The sequence below is a fragment of the Felis catus genome, chromosome B3, assembly GCF_018350175.1.
Source record: "Felis catus isolate Fca126 chromosome B3, F.catus_Fca126_mat1.0, whole genome shotgun sequence".
Classification (NCBI taxonomy): Eukaryota; Metazoa; Chordata; class Mammalia; order Carnivora; family Felidae; genus Felis; species Felis catus.
In genome coordinates, this window is record NC_058373.1 from 84,046,575 (window position 1) to 84,067,193 (window position 20,619).

At 36.4% G+C, this 20,619-nt stretch overlaps 1 protein-coding gene across 3 annotated transcripts in view; it reads right to left on the minus strand.

The window, feature by feature from the left end:
• Positions 1-1,135: 1,135 nt before the first annotated feature.
• Positions 1,136-20,619, minus strand: part of BAZ1A (bromodomain adjacent to zinc finger domain 1A) — a 123,739-nt gene continuing 104,255 nt past the window's right edge. For all 3 annotated transcript variants that reach the window (XM_045059786.1, XM_023255656.2, XM_045059785.1), the window contains 9 exons: positions 19,273-19,436; positions 18,401-18,555; positions 17,171-17,319; positions 9,225-9,472; positions 8,907-9,133; positions 6,868-7,337; positions 4,249-4,391; positions 2,944-3,031; positions 1,136-2,144 (listed from right to left, as the gene is read on the minus strand). In XM_045059786.1, the coding sequence (XP_044915721.1) occupies positions 1,948-2,144; positions 2,944-3,031; positions 4,249-4,391; positions 6,868-7,337; positions 8,907-9,133; positions 9,225-9,472; positions 17,171-17,319; positions 18,401-18,555; positions 19,273-19,436 (1,841 nt within the window). In that variant the 3' untranslated portion in view covers positions 1,136-1,947. The remainder of the gene's footprint in view (positions 2,145-2,943; positions 3,032-4,248; positions 4,392-6,867; positions 7,338-8,906; positions 9,134-9,224; positions 9,473-17,170; positions 17,320-18,400; positions 18,556-19,272; positions 19,437-20,619) is intronic.

Sequence of the window (20,619 nt, forward strand, 5' to 3'; positions counted from 1 at the left end):
TGAGCCAAAGTCAGACGCTCAACTGACTGAGTCACTCAGGCGCCCCACAAATTAAGTGCTTTTACATATATAGTTTATCTGGGGTCGGAAATTGAACTCAGTAAGTGGTGCCTAGCTCACTGAAATGTCTCAACTATCTTGGACTTGAGTTTTCAATTATGTTTCTATTCCACCCATTCCATTTTGTAGTTCTGTCTCCTTGAAGAAAAACATAAACTCAAAATCGGAGTTGGATAACACTGTTTTCTTGGTCATGTCAACATTACATTCCCAGCCACTACTATGAATGTTATGTATGTATGTTAGCCTTGTTGCTGTGTAAAATTTCAATTACTGCAGGTATGTATGGGTGTAAGTAATGATTTCTGTATCTAAGAAAATCTGGCTGGGCAGATTAAAAAGCAATGTCTTTAATTTTCACTGAGTCCGAGAAAGGCAACATATAAATTCCCAAGTCTTAAGACTGACTTTCAGACTTAACAGTTATTAGTTGGACAGAATTTTCCTTCCTAGTGTTTATTGTCTAGAAGAAAAGCACATACAAATGTTAGTTGTTATGAATATTAAAAAGTGAAGAATATTAAGTAATAATTTACTATTGAGGTGTACTTGCATTTTAGAATTCTCTCCTGAATAAATACTGAAGTACAATTTTCTAAGAAATTTGGTTATTGGTATATGAAATGATTACAAATACATCAAAAGTTACAGTTGTGAACATATGGCAAGATTTTAGATGAGAAAACAGGATGATTCTACTGCCTTACAAAAAGCCCTAGAGAGGACACCTGCGTTTTGCATTCTAAAAAGGAACAGCTAGTCGTATGAAACTAAGGCCTCTGTACGTCTTCCATCCCTAAGAAATAGCACCTCCTATTTAATTTATAAAATGTTAAGTGGTGTTTCTTAACCAGGTGGGCATATTCCAAACTTTCTTTCTTCCTTTTACTGAGAATCCCTATCAGAGACTGCTGCTGTTACTCATGGGAGGTATCTTACCTCTCAAGGGTTGGGGCAGAAAAAGATGCAAATCACTGCCATAGAGACTCAGGTACAATAAAACATTAGTTCCTATGGTCTGTATGTATCACATGCAATAGTCCAATTCTGCTTTGTAAAAATTCCAGATTCCGAATACTTGAAAAACATGTATCATTTTATTTGTACACTTAAAAAAAGTTGTACATAGAAACCTGTAATACAGTTCTGTAAAACTGAAGGAACTGTCAGGGAAAAGGGAGGGGTTACCTTTTACTGATTGTTCATTAAAGAAGTTAGAGAAATAAAACAAAAACACAGTAAAATGTTTAAAAAATTAAAGAACATTTTCCAGGTACAAATTTTATAAATACAAAACAAATTCACAAATTATTTTGAATGCTAAATAAATATCTAGTTAATAAACTCAGACTTAATATCTCCAGCCAGCATTGGTACAGCACTTCAAGGATATAAAATTGGATGCATTCATGTGTAGTGTTGAAAGAATGTGCTTATTAAACATCTTAGACATATATGCTTTTTTTTCCTAAACTGTGCTATAATAGAAGATTTATCTGTATGGACAAATCTCCCTTAATACCACACTTCTAAAAAAAAAAAATCAATGACAAAATAAATCACAGGTGAGAAAATATTTTCAGAGATATTGGGACACATGAATGATCTCAAAATGTACAAAAACCTCTGTAAACCAGTACTGTAACCAATACATCTATCAAACTTATTAGATACTGAACAAAACTGTAGCAAAGGCAATCTTTCCTACATTCTCCTGAGTGCTTAATATTAAAATTGAGAATATAGTGCAGGCCACACTTCAGTGTGGTCAATCAGTTGTTATTGCTTTATATATATAAATATATATGTCTGCTTTAGAGCATGATTTAATGTTCCATTTTCATGAACAATTTGTCTTTCTCAAATATATCCTTCAGAAGGACAAAATTAGATTCGCGACTTCTTTGCAGCTGGTGGTGTGCTAACTTGATCCACATTCCCAGGCGCGACATGGAGTCCAAGTTTTTGAGCCTGAATGTGAAAAAATGCTTGAAGCCTAGTTCCAGCTTTTGCTTCACTTGTGTTACGAGGGTTGTACTCAAAGCAGTTCGAAAACATTAACTCAATATCATCGATAAATTCCGCTAGAAAGAAAAAAACAAATGAGATTAGAATAAAAGTACATAAATTATAAATATACATTTTGTTTGTATCACAGCTGGAAATGTCATTAAGAAAACGGAAGCCCACTTTTTTCTTTACATATTGAAGTCTCTGGGACACCTGGGTGGCTCAGTTGGTTAAGTGTCTGACTTTGGCTCAGGTCATGATCTCATGGTTTGTGAGTATGAGCCCTGCATTGGGCTCTCTGCTGTCAGCACAGAGCCTGCTTCAGATCCTCTGTCTCCCCCCATCCCCCTGCCCCTTCCCTGCTGGTTCTATCTCAAAATAAATAAATAAAAACTTAGACAAGAAAAGAAAAAAGAAAAGAAAAGAAAAGAAAAGAAAAGAAAAGAAAAGAAAAGAAAAGAAACTGAAGCCTCTACTCCATATTGTTTTCATGTAAAAGACAAACAAATGACCTGACTCTACCCTGTTCCCCAAAAAAGAAATTGAAGCCTCTGAAACAAGGTAGTAGAACTAAAACTTAAAATTGTTGAACTATAAATGCTTTAAAATTGATTTGTTGAAACTATGCACTTATGTAATTAGGAATGTTATATAATTACATAGAACTTCTATCAAGATCAGATTCTATAAAATATCTAAAACTCATTTAATCCCTATGCATCTTTTATCTCTGTATACACAGACAAGCATTTTAGGGACCTCTTGGGATGCCATCTATACAACCACATTAATATACACCATTTAAATCACGAGAAAACAGCCTTTACCTCTTTAAACAAAAATAATTATCAGAGAAAAACATAAATTACTTACATGCTAATTTATATTCACATTTGTTCACTTTTTCACGAATTATATTTAAGGCAATGGGCTTTTTGATGATGTCATAATAGTCTGGGACCTGTAAAATAATTCAAATATATCTCCTATAGAAAATTTATCAGAGATAAGTTGTGAAAAGAAAAAGCTTGGGGTACCTGGGTGGGTCAGTCGGTTAAGTATCCAACTCCTGGTTTCAGCTCTGGTCATGGTCTTGTGATTTGTGAGACAGATAGTCTGACGTCGGGCTCTGTGCTATCAGCTTGGGATTCTCTCTCTCTCCCTTTCTCTCTGCTAAACCCACCTCATGCATGCTGCCTCTCTCTCAAAATATATAAATAAACTTAAAAAAAAAAAAAAAAAGGAGGGGCGCCTTAGTGGCTCAGTCGGTTGAGCTTCTGACTTTTGCTCAGGTCATGATCTCACGGTTTGTGAGTTCGAGCTCTGTGCTGACAGGTCGAAGCCTGGAGCCTGCTTTGGATTCTGTGTCTTCCCTCCCTCCTTCTCTGCCCCTCCCCCGCTCATGCTCTGTCTCTCTCAAAAATAAACATAAAAAATTTCTTTTTAAATTAAAAAAAAAAAGGAAAAAAAGCTTATGATTTTGCTTGTGTGCTCTCTTTCTCTATTTCTCTCTACTGTGCCTAACACACCTTTTGTTCCATTCAAACTACCCATCATTTCCCATATTCTCATTTCTGGGTCTCCTTTTCCTAGAATATCTTTATTCTATTTCTTACTATTGAAATCCTACCTTTCCTTAATGACCAGACCAAACAGTTCTAGTTCTTCTATAAAGAACTAATTCCTGCTATTCCCTCCCTTTGAAATGCTCAAATCAATCTCCTTTTCTTCTCCACTTCTGGAGGACCTTATAACTTCTATTACAGCACTATAACACTGCCCTATCTGCTGCAGCATATCACATTCTCCTGCAGCATATCACATACGGCCTTAAGTATATAAAGAACTCCAGCACCATCTCAAATCCCTTAGTTTAGGCCATCTCTGTTTTCTTAGGGTACCAATAACGATACTCAGTTGAATTAAATCTATTCATATTCATTACACGGAAAAAAACCTTTGAGGTTATTTCAACATACTGTCATTATTCGTTGAGAATCAGTCACAGGATTAGAAAGGACTGAGAACACAATGCGCCCTAACGCCATTTTTTTCAACACAGGAACCAACGTTCCAATATGTAGTGACTAACGGGAGTTCTGACTACCTCAAAGTTGCCAAGAAGACTAAAATCAGATAATATACATGAACACATTTTATCAAATCTAATAATCTTACCTGGATTTTGGAAACGAGTTTCAAAAAAGGCCAGCTGTCATCATGCCGTACCAGTTCCACAACAAGTTGTTCAAAAGCAGACAATTCATGAACTCCTCCTTGTCGGCCTGAACTCCTTCGATTCAGTGTCATAGGAGATGATTCTAAATAAATGATTAAATTAATTTTAGGTGATGACAAAGCAAAATATTTGATCACTACAAGCTAAACAGGGTATTATAAATACACCTAAATTCAAAGAGAAAATTGTCATTCTGTATATATTGAGATAAACTAACTTACATTGGAGATATGAAAATCTGGATCAAAAATTACTATTTCCTTTTTTTATTTTTTAAAGATTTTATTTTTAAGTAATCCCTACACCCAATGTGGGACTCAAACTTACAACCCTGAGATCAAGAGTCGCATGTTCCACTGACTGAGCCAGCTAGGCACCCCTACTATTTCCTTCTTGATCATAAAATTTCCAAATGAACACTCACTGGGAACATATTGTGTTTTTTCTTTTTCAATTTTTTTATGTTTATTTATTTTTGAGAGAGAGACAGTGCAAGCAGGGGAGGGGCAGAGAGAGAGGGAGACACAGAATCTGAGGCAGGCTCCAGGCTCTGAGCTGTCAGCACAGAGCCCGATGCAGAGCTCGAACTTGTGAACCGTGAGATGACCTGAGCCGAAGTCAGACGCCTAACTGACCGAGCCACCAAGATGCCCCATCATTGGGAACATATTGTAACAATAGTGTACTATAAAAGAAAGTTTCTAGAACTTTATACATTTATAAAGTTTATACATTATTCTTTAGCCTGTTTTATTAAAAATACATTTTCAACTATAATAAAATGAAAGTAAGCAATTCTCCAGTATTTCTGAAAACACATCCTTAGGAAGGTAACCTCTTCAGATCTAGCAAGTAGGCCTCTTTATAGATTACCTTGCATAAAAGAAAAGTAATTCTCAACAATGAAGTAAAAGATTATTCCTATAAGTCTTATTTTTTATATGGAGACTTTTTTTTTTTTTTTAATTTTTTTTTAATGTTATTTTTTTTTAATTTTTTTTAACGTTTATTTATTTATTTTTGAGACAGAGAGAGACAGAGCATGAACGGGGGAGGGTCAGAGAGAGAGGGAGACACAGAATCTGAAACAGGCTCCAGGCTCTGAGCGGTCAGCACAGAGCCCGACGCGGGGCTCGAACTCACAGAGTGTGAGACCGTGACCTGAGCCGAAGTCGCCGCCCAACCGACTGAGCCACCCAGGCGCCCCTATATGGAGACTTTCTTAAAATGTTTTCTCATAAAATCTAAGGTGTATATAATGAAATACATTAGGAATGTATGAACTAGAGGAAAAGTGTATGAATGAGTAGAAAAGGGCAGCATAGTTCATATTATGAATTCAGGTGTTTAAATTTTCTACTTAAATGTAAATCCATACATTTTCCCCTTTGTTTGTCCTTGGAGCCAGGTCAGTAAATTCATAAATCAATTAACAACAACAAAATTTTTTTCTTAGCAGAGTTTTTTAGAATACAAATGCTTCAGGTGTACTATTTTTTCCAAGTAGCTTGAAGTTCAGAATTGGGGAAGAGCAAAACAGATAAGGGGATGGGAAAAGCTAAATTAGATCTCGGTGCCAAGTTACCTGATAGAACCCTCCCAAACCCAACAACCCGGTGACTGCACATACAGACTAATGGGTCTTCCGTTATTTTACCAATGGATTCCATACAATACAACCTATCTATAATTCTTCAAGGAACAGTAATGCTTTTTATGTTTAATTTTATTTTTTTGGAAATATCAAAGTTTTATTACTATGGACACTAAAGGAAGAAAAGAACAGGATTGAAGAGATAAATAAAGAGATTATATGGGATAGAGATTACTATAAAAAATGATTATCAGAATTAAAAAGACAGCTGATGATTACTCCCTAACAATATTACTCTCCCAGCTCTCCCCTGCCCCCAAATTCAGTATGTCAGATAGGAAACTTAACCAAATAACCCAATGTAGCCTGTGTAGGTTATGATGAATATATGTGTTTTAAAGTAGAAAGGGTGGAAGAGAATGAAATGTTAGAATATGTTATACCAAGACTGTTCAAATGTTGGCCAAATCTCTCCATTAGAAACAGAACACAAAAAATTTTTTCACAACTATCTTGCTACACTACTAGAAAAATACTGGCAATATTATTTACCTTACTCCTCAAATGGCTAGCTGCCCCTTCAATGAACATTATACTTCAGGCTGGGCTGTTCCCTAGTAACTTTGTGTATCTTAGTGACAGCTTTTAAAAAATGATTCAAAGTATCTCAACCCTCAATCTTTTTTTTTTTAATTTTTTTTTTAATGTTTATTTTTGAGAGAGAGAGAGAGAGAGACAGACAGACAGACAGACAGACAGACACAGAACTCAAAGCAGGCTCCAGGCTCTGAGCCGCCAGCACAGAGTCTGATGCGGGGCTCGAACTCATGAAAGCCAAGATCATGACCTGAGCTGAAGTCAGACGCTCAACCGACTGAGCCACCCAGGCACCCCACAACACTCAATCTTTCAAAATTATTCCATTTTCTTAGGTAAGAATAGTTTAAATTAGACTTCTTCATACCTGTAGATTGTCTTTTCCTTCCTCTTCTCTTGGATTCACTATCTTGGAGAGAAAGTTTTGAAGCAACACTTAGAGATCTTGACTTCTCACTTGACTTTGTGGCAATGACTCTGAAGTTAGGGAAGTTGGGACTATTTTCTGGTGTATTATTAGCACTTTTCCTGCCTCTGCGTTTTCTACGAGGACTAAGTAGTTCCACAAATACATCTGCTTGCAGTGGGCCATAACTCTGGCGAGTAGAACGACCGGCAATTCTTAAAGACTTAGTTTCTGTTGGAGGAGCAGATTTTATCTTTCTAAGGCTTCTACCAGTGGTTTTAGAGGAAACAGTTGTTTTGGGTGTACTCTGCTGACTCCTTGAAGTATATCTTCCAGGATCTTGTCGTTGGCCACGACTGGAGAAAGAAGAGCTAAGTCTCCCTCTTGTTTTAATTGGCAATCTAACTTGTGGTCTTCCTCGTTTTGGTGGGCTGTAAATATTGTTTGAAAACATAATTATTGTACAGAGAAATGATGCAATTAAGATTTCTATTCCCCTTGTTCTACTATTCAGCCAATGAGTTCTATATACACTTCTTTTGTCTCCTTACAGTAACAGTTTTTCATCACTTTTCATTATCACTGATGCTGAGGTAACCTACAGTTTTGGCCAATGACTGCAACTAAAATAGGCCTTAAACCTATGGTTCTTGAATAGTATGTTAAGAATCTCTTTGCCATCTTCTGCTTCTTACTGTAAAATACAAAACTAGGTTCAATCTTCCATTTTATTATTATTATTATTTTTTAAGTAAACTCTAACCCCAACGTGGGGCTAGAACTCACGAACTCATGACCCCAAGATCAAGAGTCACATGCTTCAATGACTGAGCCAGCCAGGCAACTCTAGGTTCACTCTTTTAATTGCCTTTAAGCTGTAGACAAGTATCAAACAACTCCATTAAGCCTTTTTTATCCATCTCCCCATATACCTGGGCTTCCAGTTTACTTAAAATATTTCCAAGAATTTCCCATATCATCTTTATGTTAACACAAATACTGCCCTTATAATCTACCGGGACGATAGCTCTTGCTAGTTGGAGCTATTGTTGGGGCTCTTGGGTGGCTCAGTTGGTTAAGCGTTTGATTTCAGCTCAGATCATGATCTCATGGTTCGTGGGTTCGAGCTCTGCGTCAGACTCTGTGCTGACAGCTCATGGCCTAGAGCCTGCTTTGGATTCTGTGTCTCTGTCTCTCTCTGTCCCTACCCTGCTCGTACTCTCTCTCTCTCTCTCTCTCAAAAATAAATAAACATTAAAAAAAATTAAAAACAAAAAAACAAACAAAAACAAACAAAAACAACTTGTTTAAAATAGATGGGGCAGCTCTTTCTACTTACCCCTCCTCAGACTGGCCTTTTTGTACTTTGTCAGTTCTAAGTTGCCCTTGCTTCACATTCACTTTCCTGATTCCACATGAATGGGGTTCAAATGTTAAAAAGGGACAAATAAAGGGAGAATGCTCTAGTGCTGCCACGGCTGGAATAGCCAGGCACTTGCTAAGTTGCAGAGTACTTGGCTGTATGGTGGTATATAGAAGTTGACCCCTTCTGGGTGCTAATGTGGTAGAAGTATAACAATATAATGTGCTTCTTGGCATATCTCTTTCTCTCTTTGTTCGAGTATAACTCCTTGAGAAAGCAATAGGGGCACAGGGAAGCTGCATTCATCTTTATGTCATGAATATCCTCTGGAATGCTTATTTGCTGCTTCAGGCATAAAATGAAGTAAAATCAAACTTAATGCAGGTCTGAATTAGTATTCCTGTCCAAACTTGAACTCATATTTGATTTTATGATCTGGGTAGGTTCATATAGCTACTATACTTCCTCAGGAATAATTTCAAATGCTTATAAAACTAAAACAAGGATAACCTCAGGCCACTTATTACCCACCGGTTTTTAAAAAAGTCAAGGGCCCCAACCATTCTATTTGTATTTGCGAGGTCAAGACACTGTGTGAATAAAACTCACAAACTCTCATTTTATTGCATGGACTTACCTGACTTCTTCCTCTTCCTGTGAGTCATCTTCATCTTGTTCTACCTCATATTCTTCCTCCTCACTTTGACCCTCTTCATCATCATCATCAACTTCATCATCCTCACCTCCCATACTGTCTTCCATCTCTTCATCACTCTCCAAGGATGGTCTCTGTCTAGAGGAGAGTCTTCTCGAACGTTGCTTTGGCCGACACTCTGGACAAAACCAATCTCCTTCAGGCACAGTCTGACAAATCACAGAAATGATCATTAATCATCTATCACTCAAAACCTCAATCACTCAATTTAATCTAAGAAGTAGAAGAAGGGAAAAATACCTTTAGCTTTGGCCGAACACAGTAGGTATGATGACCCCGATCACAGCCATCACAAAGCACCATGTTTTCAGCATCACCCTTCTTTCGGCATATCTTGCAACGAGCATTCAGTATAGATTTAGACCATATCACACTACGATCCAAGGTGGAGAGATGAAGAAAGACTTGGGATAGACTAGCAGAAGCAAGGAGAGACTCTCTCCAACGGTCCAGGACTGTTTTATAAGAACGTCCACTGTCACTGGCATCTTAAAAGAAAAGGTAAAGTGATTAAAGTTTCTAGGCAAACCTTAGACATCTCCTAGAACTATTTTCTTAGTAGTTTAAACAGATTTGATTTTAAAGTTTTTCTAATACTTAACAAAAAGATGTTAATATTAAAAAGAAAACTTCATGTTTTTTTTTTTAATTTTTTTTTCAACGTTTATTTATTTTTGGGACAGAGAAAGACAGAGCATGAACGGGGGAGGGGCAGAGAGAGAGGGAGACACAGAATCGGAAACAGGCTCCAGGCTCCGAGCCATCAGCCCAGAGCCTGACGCGGGGCTCAAACTCACAGACCGTGAGATCGTGACCTGGCTGAAGTCGGACGCTTAACCGACTGCGCCACCCACACGCCCCAAGAAAACTTCATGTTAAAGAAAATATTTGCTGAGCCGTATCTTGTTTATGACATAAGGAATTATTTAAACCCGTATATCAAATGCTTGAAGATTTCAATAGTTAAAAGAGAAAAATAACTTAGGCAATGTGTTCTCAATCTAGTCTTTGTCACCAAATCTTGACCTAATTTAGAGGACTGGCTAAATATGATTACAAGTCAGTGACTATTCATTTGAATCAAGAATATTACTTCTTTTCGGATAAAAGATGGACTTCTCTCTAAGTATCAATCATATGAGGTTTCTTTTGGGGCTGATGAAAATTTTCTGAAATTAGATCATGGGGAATGGCTGCTGAATTACACACTTTTTAAAAGGATGAATTTTACATATGTGAATTATATCTTAATAAAGCTATTATTAAAAATATCAATTCTGTACAAATGCCAACTCTGTTATCTTCTATCTCTAGGAAAATACATATTTTTTATGTTTATTTATTTTTGACAGTGAGACACAACATGAGCAATGGGCAGAGAGAGAAGGAGACAGAGGATCCAAAGCGGGCTTTGCATTGACAGCTGAGAGCCTGATGCGGGGCTTGAACCATGAGAGCATGACCTAAGCTGAAACTGGTCACTCAACCAACTGACCCACCTAGGCGCCCCTCTAAGAAAATAATTTTTAAATGAGGTAAATAAAAAATGCTAACACTCCATCTCCCAAAAGAACTTTCAGCACCAATATTTATATAGAAACATTTGGAACTTTCTGTCATTAACATCATTCCTTTATCTTCTGGACTAAAAAATGTATTAAGTGACATTTCATTAGATGCCATTAATCTAGTCAGTCTATCATTTTACATTGGTATGTGATTTCCATCTTCAATTATTGCTGGAGCACCTGGGTGGCTCAGTCGGTTTGTGCTCAGGTCATGATTTCACGGTTTGTGAGTTCAAGCCTTGCCACAGGCTTGCTGCTGTCACCGCAGAGCCTGCTTCAGATCTTCTGCCCTCCCCGTCCCCACCTCTCCTGGCACATGATCTCTCTCAAAACAAAACATTAAAAAAAATAAGCTTCAATTATTGCTACCACCTTAATTTTCCTAAGATATACTTAATTATGAAGGGACTACCACATATGTCAAAATTCTACAAGATATATAAGACTCCATACATACTTTGTTCCTATTGTACCTTATTTCCTACTATTATCTTAAAAAAAAAAAAAAAAAGTCCTCCTGGGCCATAACATAATGCTTAAAAGAATGTGAGCTCTGCATGGGGCACCTGGGTGGCTCAGTCGGTTGAGCGTCTGGCTTTGGCTCAGGTCATGATCTCACAGTTTGTGAGTTTGAGCCCCGCGTCGGGCTCTGTGCTGACAGCTCACAGCCTGGAACCTGTTTCAGATTCTGTGTCTCCCTCTCTCTCTGCTCCTCACCTGCTCATGCTCTCTTTCTCTCTCTCTCAAAAATAAATAAAAATTAAAAAAAATTTTTTTTAAGAATGTGAGCTCTGGAGTCAGTCTGCCTTGAGGTGAGTACTAGTTCCCCTATGTGAGCTTGGGCAAATTACTTAACCTCTCTGTGCTTAGGTTCTTCAAGAGTAATATGTGGATACTATCCACCTCTGAGAACTGGTGGGAAGATTAAGTGGGATAATGTACATAAGAAAAATAAAAGGCCTGTCATGCATAAGTAAATGCTGTTAATGTTATCATTATTTCTGAATTATACTGTTCCTCCTATGAGCAACAATTTAGAAGATGACACAAGTGTGTTCTATGGTCCCTCCCTTTAGGAATTAGGAAACTTTTTATACAGCTGGGAGAGTGAAGATATACACGAGGAACTGAAATCATAAAGGAACAGACCTGCCAAACACTAGTGAGTCTTGAGCTCTTGTTTGACTGTTAGGGTGAGAGAGACAGGACATGGAATCAAGGGCTCACCCAATGTGTTGAATCCTTTCTGAAAAGCTAGGACACCATAAGGCTATACCTTTAAGTGTAAGGGTGGAAAAGGATACCATGCAGAAAGAAAGATGTAGCAAGGAAATCTGCTCATTTGGACCTTGGTGTTGGGTGGAAAGGGAAAATAAATCTACCACGAGAATATGTAACTATAAGCAATGCCTTAAAACAGTTTAAAACCTGAAAAAAAACAAAATTTTTAAAGGGGGTTCAGGTTGGTAGTGACCTCAGGTGAATGGCAGAAACAAGTACAAATCTTTGCACATTCTCTCTGAAGAAATTTCCATGGATCAAGTTCTGAGGAATGAGAGTTTCGTCAAAACCCATAATGCACATGTGGAAACAAAACGTTACAAGCAAGAGCCCGCAGAATCTGACCAAGAAAGACCTGAGATATCAGAATTAGACACAGAATATAACAAAATAACTATTTTAATATGTTTTAAGAAATAAACGTTTGAAAATATAACCAAGGAGTTTGAAAATAATCAGAACCTCCAAAAATAAGAGATTAACAGCTCAATGGGAGAGGGAAAAAAATGAATGGGTCAAACGGCTCTTCAGGCAAAGCTAAAGAGAAATATTAGCCAAGTGGGAAATGCAATAATACAGTCTTTGTTTTATTTATACCCTCTCATTTTGTGTTTTCTATTTACCTTGGTTTTTTGATGTAAGGCTTCATGAAAAGTTCAGGCCTGAGCAGAACCTCTAAGGAAGGAGGGAACAAAAATTGCTAGTTCAAAGATCTTGAAGAAATCTTTCTGGGTAAATCAGAGGACATTCTTATTGTTAAGTGTAAGAAATAAGTTTGCATAGGCCAATGTGGAAGAGTGGAAGAAAAAGACAAATTGTGAAGAAACTTTGGAATTTTGGAAGTCTGTTTGATTGTTAACTCAAAGGTTGGCGACACATTATGGGTTTTGATCAAAGATGTGCTTTAATAAAATTAAACCAGTGGTAGGTAGCTCAAGGTCCAATTTTTATCCCATCTACTTTTAAATATTCTATTTTTTCTTTTTAAAAGTTTATTCTCATTTATTTTGAGAGAGACATAGAGAGCAAATGGGGGAGGTGAGGTGCAGAGAGAGAGAGAGAGAGAGAGAGAGAGAGAGAACCCCAGCAGAGCCCAACGGGGGGCTCGAACCCACGAACTGAAGATCATGACCTGAGTCAAAATCAAGAGTTGGATGCTTAACCTACTGAGCCACCCAGGTGCCCCTTACCGACTGAGCCACCAGGTGCCCCTTAAATATTCTAAATACAAAAGGATGTCCATGTTTTTCTACTTTTATATAGTATCAATAAGGATAAAAAGTATATATAATTGATTCCATTTTTTGGTTTATTTTCTTGCTTCTTCTCCTGATTATAAAACTCTCAAGGGGAGACAGATCTTGTTTCTCTTTTATCTTCCATCATGCCAGCATAAGTTCCTCAAGAAATTACTAATTAAAAGTATGTTACTAATATGAAATAATGGTAGAGTCATATGATCAAATATTACACTGGGAGACTTCTTATTATTAACTGCCACATACAGTAATTCATGTGACCAAGCTATGTAGGTTTCTCCAGGGGATAAAACAACACAAAAAAAACTCCCACCTTCTAGTAAAAAAAAAAAAAAAAAAAATTCTATAAATAAATACCATATGCAAAATAAACATACCTTCCATTACTGTTCATTGTTTTCACTGATAAGTAAGTATACTAAAACTCACCAATGTCAACTTTTTATATACCACTTTTTAAAAAATGTTTTTTCTTTTTGAGAGAGAGAGACAGAGAGATAGTGCACAAGTGGGGGAGGTGCAGAGAGAGAGTGGGGCAGAGGATCGGAAGTGGGCTCCAGGCTGACAGCAGAGAGCTCAACTCAGGGCTCAAACTCACGAACCGTGAGATTACGACCTAAGCAGAAGTCAGATACTCAACTGATTGAGCCACCCTATATATCAGTTTTTAAGTTTCATTATCTGAGGTATGAAATGTAGAAAGGAAAATGCTAGGAAGAGGATATTGTTTTATAAGCTTATCCCCAACCCCACTCCTTTCCAAAAAAATTAAACCCACGGTTTTCCTTCAAAAGCTAAATATTCAAACCAGTACTCAGCAACATAGAAAGTAAATTCATAATTCTTTAAAAAGACAAAATTCTTTAAAAAGTTAAAAATTTACCATCTCTCACACTAGATTGATCTTCCTCTTTTTCTTGTCCTTTTTTTTTAATCTCCCTTTTGATCTTTATTAATTTCTGTGTTACCTAATTTCAAACTGATAAAGTTAGTTTGAGGATTTTTTTTCATAGCTTACGGGTGATGACTTTATGAAGTAATGACTTTATAAGGGATGAAATTACCAATCTGAACAAACAATTCTCACATATCTTACCTAAAATAATTCAAATATGAGTATCTTCCTCAAGTTAAAAAAGCCTAGTTTTATTAATGTGATTAATTAGAATAAAAGGGACATACTAAGGAAAGTGGAACAAGAGTAGAATTTTTATTTCTTATTTGCTTCCTCAAGAAACTGAAATAATCTTTGAAGCTAAACTGGGAAAATTCCTACCACAATTAATTTACTATGTTGAAAAATAATCACAAGCATGGAGAATTTTAATATATATGCTATCTCAAACATTCATAAAGTGGAACCCCCATTTCTCTCCCACATTAAGGTATACTTGATTACCTTGATCTAATGTTTAGATTACCTTAGGGGCACCTGGGTGGCTCAGTCAGTTGGGCGTCCGACTTTGGCCCAGGTCATGATCTCGTGGTTTGTGAATTCGAGCCCTGGGTCTGGCTCTGTGCTGATAGCTCAGAGCCTGAAGCGCGCTTCGGATTCTGTGTCTCCCTCTCTCTCTGCCCCTTCCCACTCATGCTCTGTCTCTCTCTCAAAAATAAATAAACATTAAAAAAAAACCCAGATTATCTAGGGGTGCCTGGGTGGCTCAGTCAGTTAATCGTCTGACTTCACCTCGGGTCATGATCTCACAGTTTGTGAGTTCGAGTCCCACAGTGAGCTCTGTGGGAGCTCCGAGCTCCACAGCTCAGAGCCTGGAGCCTGTTTCAAATTCTGTGTCTCCCTCTCTCTGTGCCCCTCCCCCACTCACACTCTGTCTCTCTCAAAAATAAATAAACATTAAAAAAAAAAAAAAAAGATTATCTTAAAAACCCAGAGACAGCTCTATCTCTTGTTGTCCCATTCAAAACAGACCCTCCAAAAGCTTAAACATAAAAAGCTACAGACACCAATTATTCTATTAATTTTTTTTAACGTTTATTTACTTTTGAGAGAAAGACACAGAGCGTGAGGGGGAGAGGGACCGAGAGAGAGGGAGAGACAGAATTGGAAGCAGGCTCCAGGCTCTAAGCTGTCAGCACAGAGCCCGATGCGGAGCTCGAACTCACAAACCGTGAGATCATGACCTGAGCTGAAGTCAGACACTCAACCGACTGAGCCACCCAGGTGCCCCTCTATTAATTTTTTATGTGGCAGCAATGGTAGATGATAATATCCATATTATAAATGATTAACATCTAACTTTGATCAATATTTACCACTAAAGTAAGTTAAACTTTTGTTTCACCTATTTTTTAAGACTTCAAATTGAAATTGCTCCTTTTTATCTGTTAGGATGAAATGAATGTTCCAACACTGCTATATACGAACCAGCATAAAGAACACTATAGCTCTCAGCTCTCATATAACCTACTAGATATTAGTTGCAACATTCTCCAGTGTTAACTTTTCCCCTTTGTCTAAGTTTTTAAAAAGATGTACTGATGAAAATATGGACACACTAAGCAATTTGATTTTTTTTTCCCTTGAATTTATAAACAACTTTAATTGATGGCAATTTCAGAAATGGAAAAAGCTGAATTGCATCTTATCTCTTTTGGAGTCATGGGATTAATGAGTAGTAGTGATATATTTCCAAGAGCTACATAGTTTACAAATAACTGTCAATTGAAATTTTAATTGAAGTAATTGTAGATTCACATGTGCTTGTAAGAAATCTCTTGTATATGTAATTCAATTTAGACACAGAAAATATTAAGAAATACTGAAGACTGGGAAGTAAGAGTGACATAGCAAATACAAACTAATATCTTTGTGAGCTTTGATCACATGTATTTATTTCTACAACTGCTACTTTCCAATCTGAAAAGTGGTTACTAAGCTCATGGTGGAATTATCAATTTATAAAAAATATGAATAGGCTTATTAGAACAATGAGATACTGGCCATAAACTCTTCAATTTTAAAACAGACATTTAAAAAATATATTCACATTCTGATAGCACCATATATTTATGAAAATTTTGTTCTTAATATTCAACAATATTCACGTAATTTAAAAAGGATTTGGGCATCTGGGTGGCTTAGTCGGTTAAGCATCCGACTTTGGCTTAGGTCATCATCTTAGTTTGCGGGTTCGAGCCCTGCATTGGGCTCTGTGCTGAGAGCTTGGAGCCTGGAGCCTGGAGCCTGCTTCGGTTTCTATGTTTCCCTCTCTCTCTGCTCCTCCCCTACTCATGCTCTGTCTCTCTCTGTCTCTCAAAAATAGTATTAAAAAATTTTTTTAAAGATTTTAGTCTATTCAAGTTGCTTTTTCAATATGTGACCCAAAAGATATGGCTTTAAAAACTGTTTCTTCTCGCACCCCACTACTGAGATACAAACTATCTTGAATATGATGAGCTATAAATTAATTTAACATTAACCATAGGGAAGTAGAGGCAGTGACGACATGAAAATTGATTTGGAACTTGAAACACACATTTTCCCAAAGACATAGTGATTATATTCCTAGCTTAGTCCCTAAGTTTATTAATTTAATAAACTGCTAAAACATGTTCCAGATAGTATTATTTCTATCATCCTAGCCATAAATTATAGAGAATTTCCTCATTTGTATTTAACACTTGGTATTTCTGATTTAGTGCTTCTTATACAGTGCTCAGGTTAGTGACCCCCACTGTTAAACCATACCCCCAGTGGTGGAGATTTAAGCAGCTTCTTTGGGATTCTGTTTTAAATAACAAGAGAAATACTTATCTACAACTTTTGATCATTCAGGATCTGGCTAGTCACAGGTTTTGGTAATCTTTCTTTTGATGAAACTTACACACAAAAGAAAGGATTAACAGATACACTTAAATAGACAGTCATTAAAGATCAGTATCTACAATAAAAAGTACTTTAGCATTATTTAAAAAAATCTCAGGCTTTTAAGTGAAAATATAATCTCAAGCTTTTCCAATTAGCCAATTTTATTGTGTCAGCCCATAAATTTCTATTAAGAGGCAATTTCAAAATCATTTAAAATATAAATAATATTTTGAAGTAAAAATTGATACTTACCAAGTGGAGCTTTGAGAAAACGCCGCTCAATGCCCTGCTCTATCTGAAAAAGTGCCATTGCCAGATAATGAACCACATTGCTTACTGACTGTGGTGTGCTTGCATTAGTTGAGACAGTACTTGGAGTTTCTGTTTTTATGCCCAAAAGTCTACAATGAAAACATGGAAAAGTTTATGGTACTTAAAAACACTGTTAGGTAAGACTTGAGTCTAACTCCTTCAAATGCTTACTCACACCTGTGTAAGAAATAGTTTCCCCAATCTCAAAGGAGATCACATAAGCTAGATCTTAACTAAACACTAAGTCCTTTAAGGTCAGAAGGGCAAATATTTGGAGGAGGAAAGGTGGATGAGACATGGGTTAGGGGAAAGGATTTAGGGAGATGACCCAGTGGTGGGCCTTAAGGATAAGCAGACCAGGCAGCTTCCCTCTATTTCTCTTGCTTCAACTTTTACTGGGTGGGATACTTACAGCTGCCTCCTGAATAGTTTCTTAGCCATCAATCTTATTCCCTTTGCAATAAATCTCCATGCCGCAGCTAAAATGGTCATTTACACGTACAAACCTATTCGCTCAAAGCCTTTAGTACTATATCTTCCCTCCCAGTACATCTTCCCCACCTTTAGGTCTCAGGTTCTTGGTCACTTCCTCTGGCACTTCCTGTGCTGTCTTCCTTGATCTACAAAGACAAGTAGCCCTCCTATGTACTACATTTGCACTGGGTATCTGCTTCTACCAGAACTCTTATCCTGTTTCATAGCTGCTAGCTTAATGTCTCTTTTCCATTTCCTTCTAAATAAACTCCTTAAGGAGAGTTATCCAAAAAGATCTCTGAGAAAGTCAAAGCATCTATCTACAGATCTACAGATACAGATTCTGTTTAATAATTCAAATAATATTTAAGCCCAACACAATTTACTAAGATATCCTATAGAAAAATGGACAATATAAAATTACTTTCTGAAGTTAAAAAACCCTAGGCTCAAAGACTTTTTATTTTAAACTTGAGCAATTATCATTATCCTAACAAGCTGCCTTTTGTCTGCACTAACACAAAGTGGAGTAAAAGAGAGTTTGTGGTTGAGGAAAATTATTTCAGTGGTTACAAGTATTAAAAGTCCTCATGGTAAGATTTTAAAACAATTTTTTGAAGAAAAAAACATTTACTAAAAAGAACCATATAGAGTGGCAAGAAAAAGTGAGTTACTTTAGAAAAATCATTTTTGTACCTGTCTTTTACTATGACCTTTGCTTGCTCATCAATTTCCATCTCTTCTATACCTTCATTCACAGTTTTAATGACCCCATTTTCCTTGTTTTCCTCACTTAACAGCTCATATCGTCCACTCTCTAATGCCGATCTCCAGATATGTCGATCTGTAACCTGTAACAAAACCCAGGTTTACCAACATGGGAAAATGGCATACGTTGTTCCTAAGAAGTATGAGATTCAATGTACATATGAAAAATTCATGAATATTCTAGAAAAGATTGTAAATCAAAAAGGGATCTAAAAATAAGGTTACTAAGTGGCCAAAATGGAATTCATATCATTTATAGATGGAAGCTTTAGTACCTCACTTTTTATATAGGGAAATCATAAACAATTCTGAGATTGGTCACCTGATAGTAGCACAAAAGTGACAGATGATAGCAAAGGAATGAACAGAACACACATATCAAGCATGAATTACTTACAGATTTTAAAAAGGTAACAAAGAAACCAATAAACAAACCAGACTCAGCAGAGCAGGCAGGAGCTAGTCAAGGAAGAAGAAAATATCCTTACACATTTTAACATCTCAGATGAAAATACCGCAAAACAGTTATTTTAAACATAATAAAAATTACTATTAAAAAGGTCAATTATGTTCATTAAATTCTGTTTACGAAAGCAGATAGCCATATAGTACATTTAAGAAAGATTTCCATTCATATATTAGTATTTTGATAGAGGGGAACTAACTTAGTTTTCATAAAAAATATTATCACTCCCATGTATTTATTCAAAACACACATGCCTTGCCTGTATCAAGTAAGTTAACAAAAATGACGAAAACTTTGGTAATTAGGCAAACTAAAAATGGGACCAGGTACTAACCTTGATTGCTCCTAATGTTCCTTGGTAGATTCTGTCTTCAATATCCAAAAGAAAATCTCTCAGCCTCAATTCAAGCTGTCTTTCCGCAGACATCTGAGATGAATCATATACAGTGGAAGATCTTCCCCGACTATAGGTAGGTTTGCTATCAGTTTGAGGTTTGTCTGAAATAGTTACCAATACCTTTATTATGATTTTCTTATTAAAAACACAATTTTCCCAATGTGACAGTTATGATCATGAGATAATGGATTTATAAAAACACTTAGTAAATTCTAAAGTACAAAAAGGGGGGGGGGCAGAAATGTTTGCACATCAGATATCTGATGAGGAACTTGTGTCTAAAATATATGAAGAACTCTTACAACTCAATAAAAAGACAACCTAATAAAAAGAATGGGCAATAGGGATTTGAATAGACTTTTCTTTAAGGAAGATACACAAATGGTCAATTAAGACCATGAAAAGATGCTCAGCATTACTGGTCTTTAGGAAATACACACCAAAACCACAATCAAGTACTACTTCATACCTCTAAAATGGTTAGAATCTAAAAGTCAGATAGTAACAAGAGTTGACACGAACGTGGAAAAAATTTAACCCTCATACACTGTTGGCAGAAATATATAATGGTGCAGCTGCTTTGGAAAACAGTATGGCAGTTTCTCAAATGATTAAACAGAATTACCATATGACCCAATAATTGCACTCTTAGATATACACTCAAGAGAAATAAAAACATATGTCGACACAAAAACTTGTACACAAACATTTACAGCAGCATTATTCATAACAGCCAAAATGTGGAAAAAACAGAAACATCCATCAACTAACAGTTAAGTAAAATGTGGTGTTTACCTACATAATGAAACATCATTTGGTTATGACAAGGTATGAAGTACTGACACATGCTACTACTTGGATGCACCTTGAAAACATTGTGCTAAGTGAAAGAAGCCAGTTACAAAAAACCATATATAGTATATGATACCATTCATATAAGATGTTCAGACAGGGAAATTTCCAGAGAAGGAAAACAAATATGGGGTTTCTTTTCGAAGTGATAAAAATGTTCTAAAATTGACTGTGTGATGGTTGCACATCTGTGAATATTAATGAAAACCACTGACTGTACACTTGACATGAGTGAACTGCATAGCATATGAATGAATCTCAATAAAGCTGTTAAAGAATTGTGATCTGAAGTTTTTAATTCTGAAGAGAACTAAAGTAGACATGGCAGTATGCCCCTAAATTTAAGAGTTCTTTACCTAGAGAAACTCAGTAATATGAAAATGCCAAAAATGCTTTATTACCTTCTTTTACCTGTTATCAATGAACCAGCCA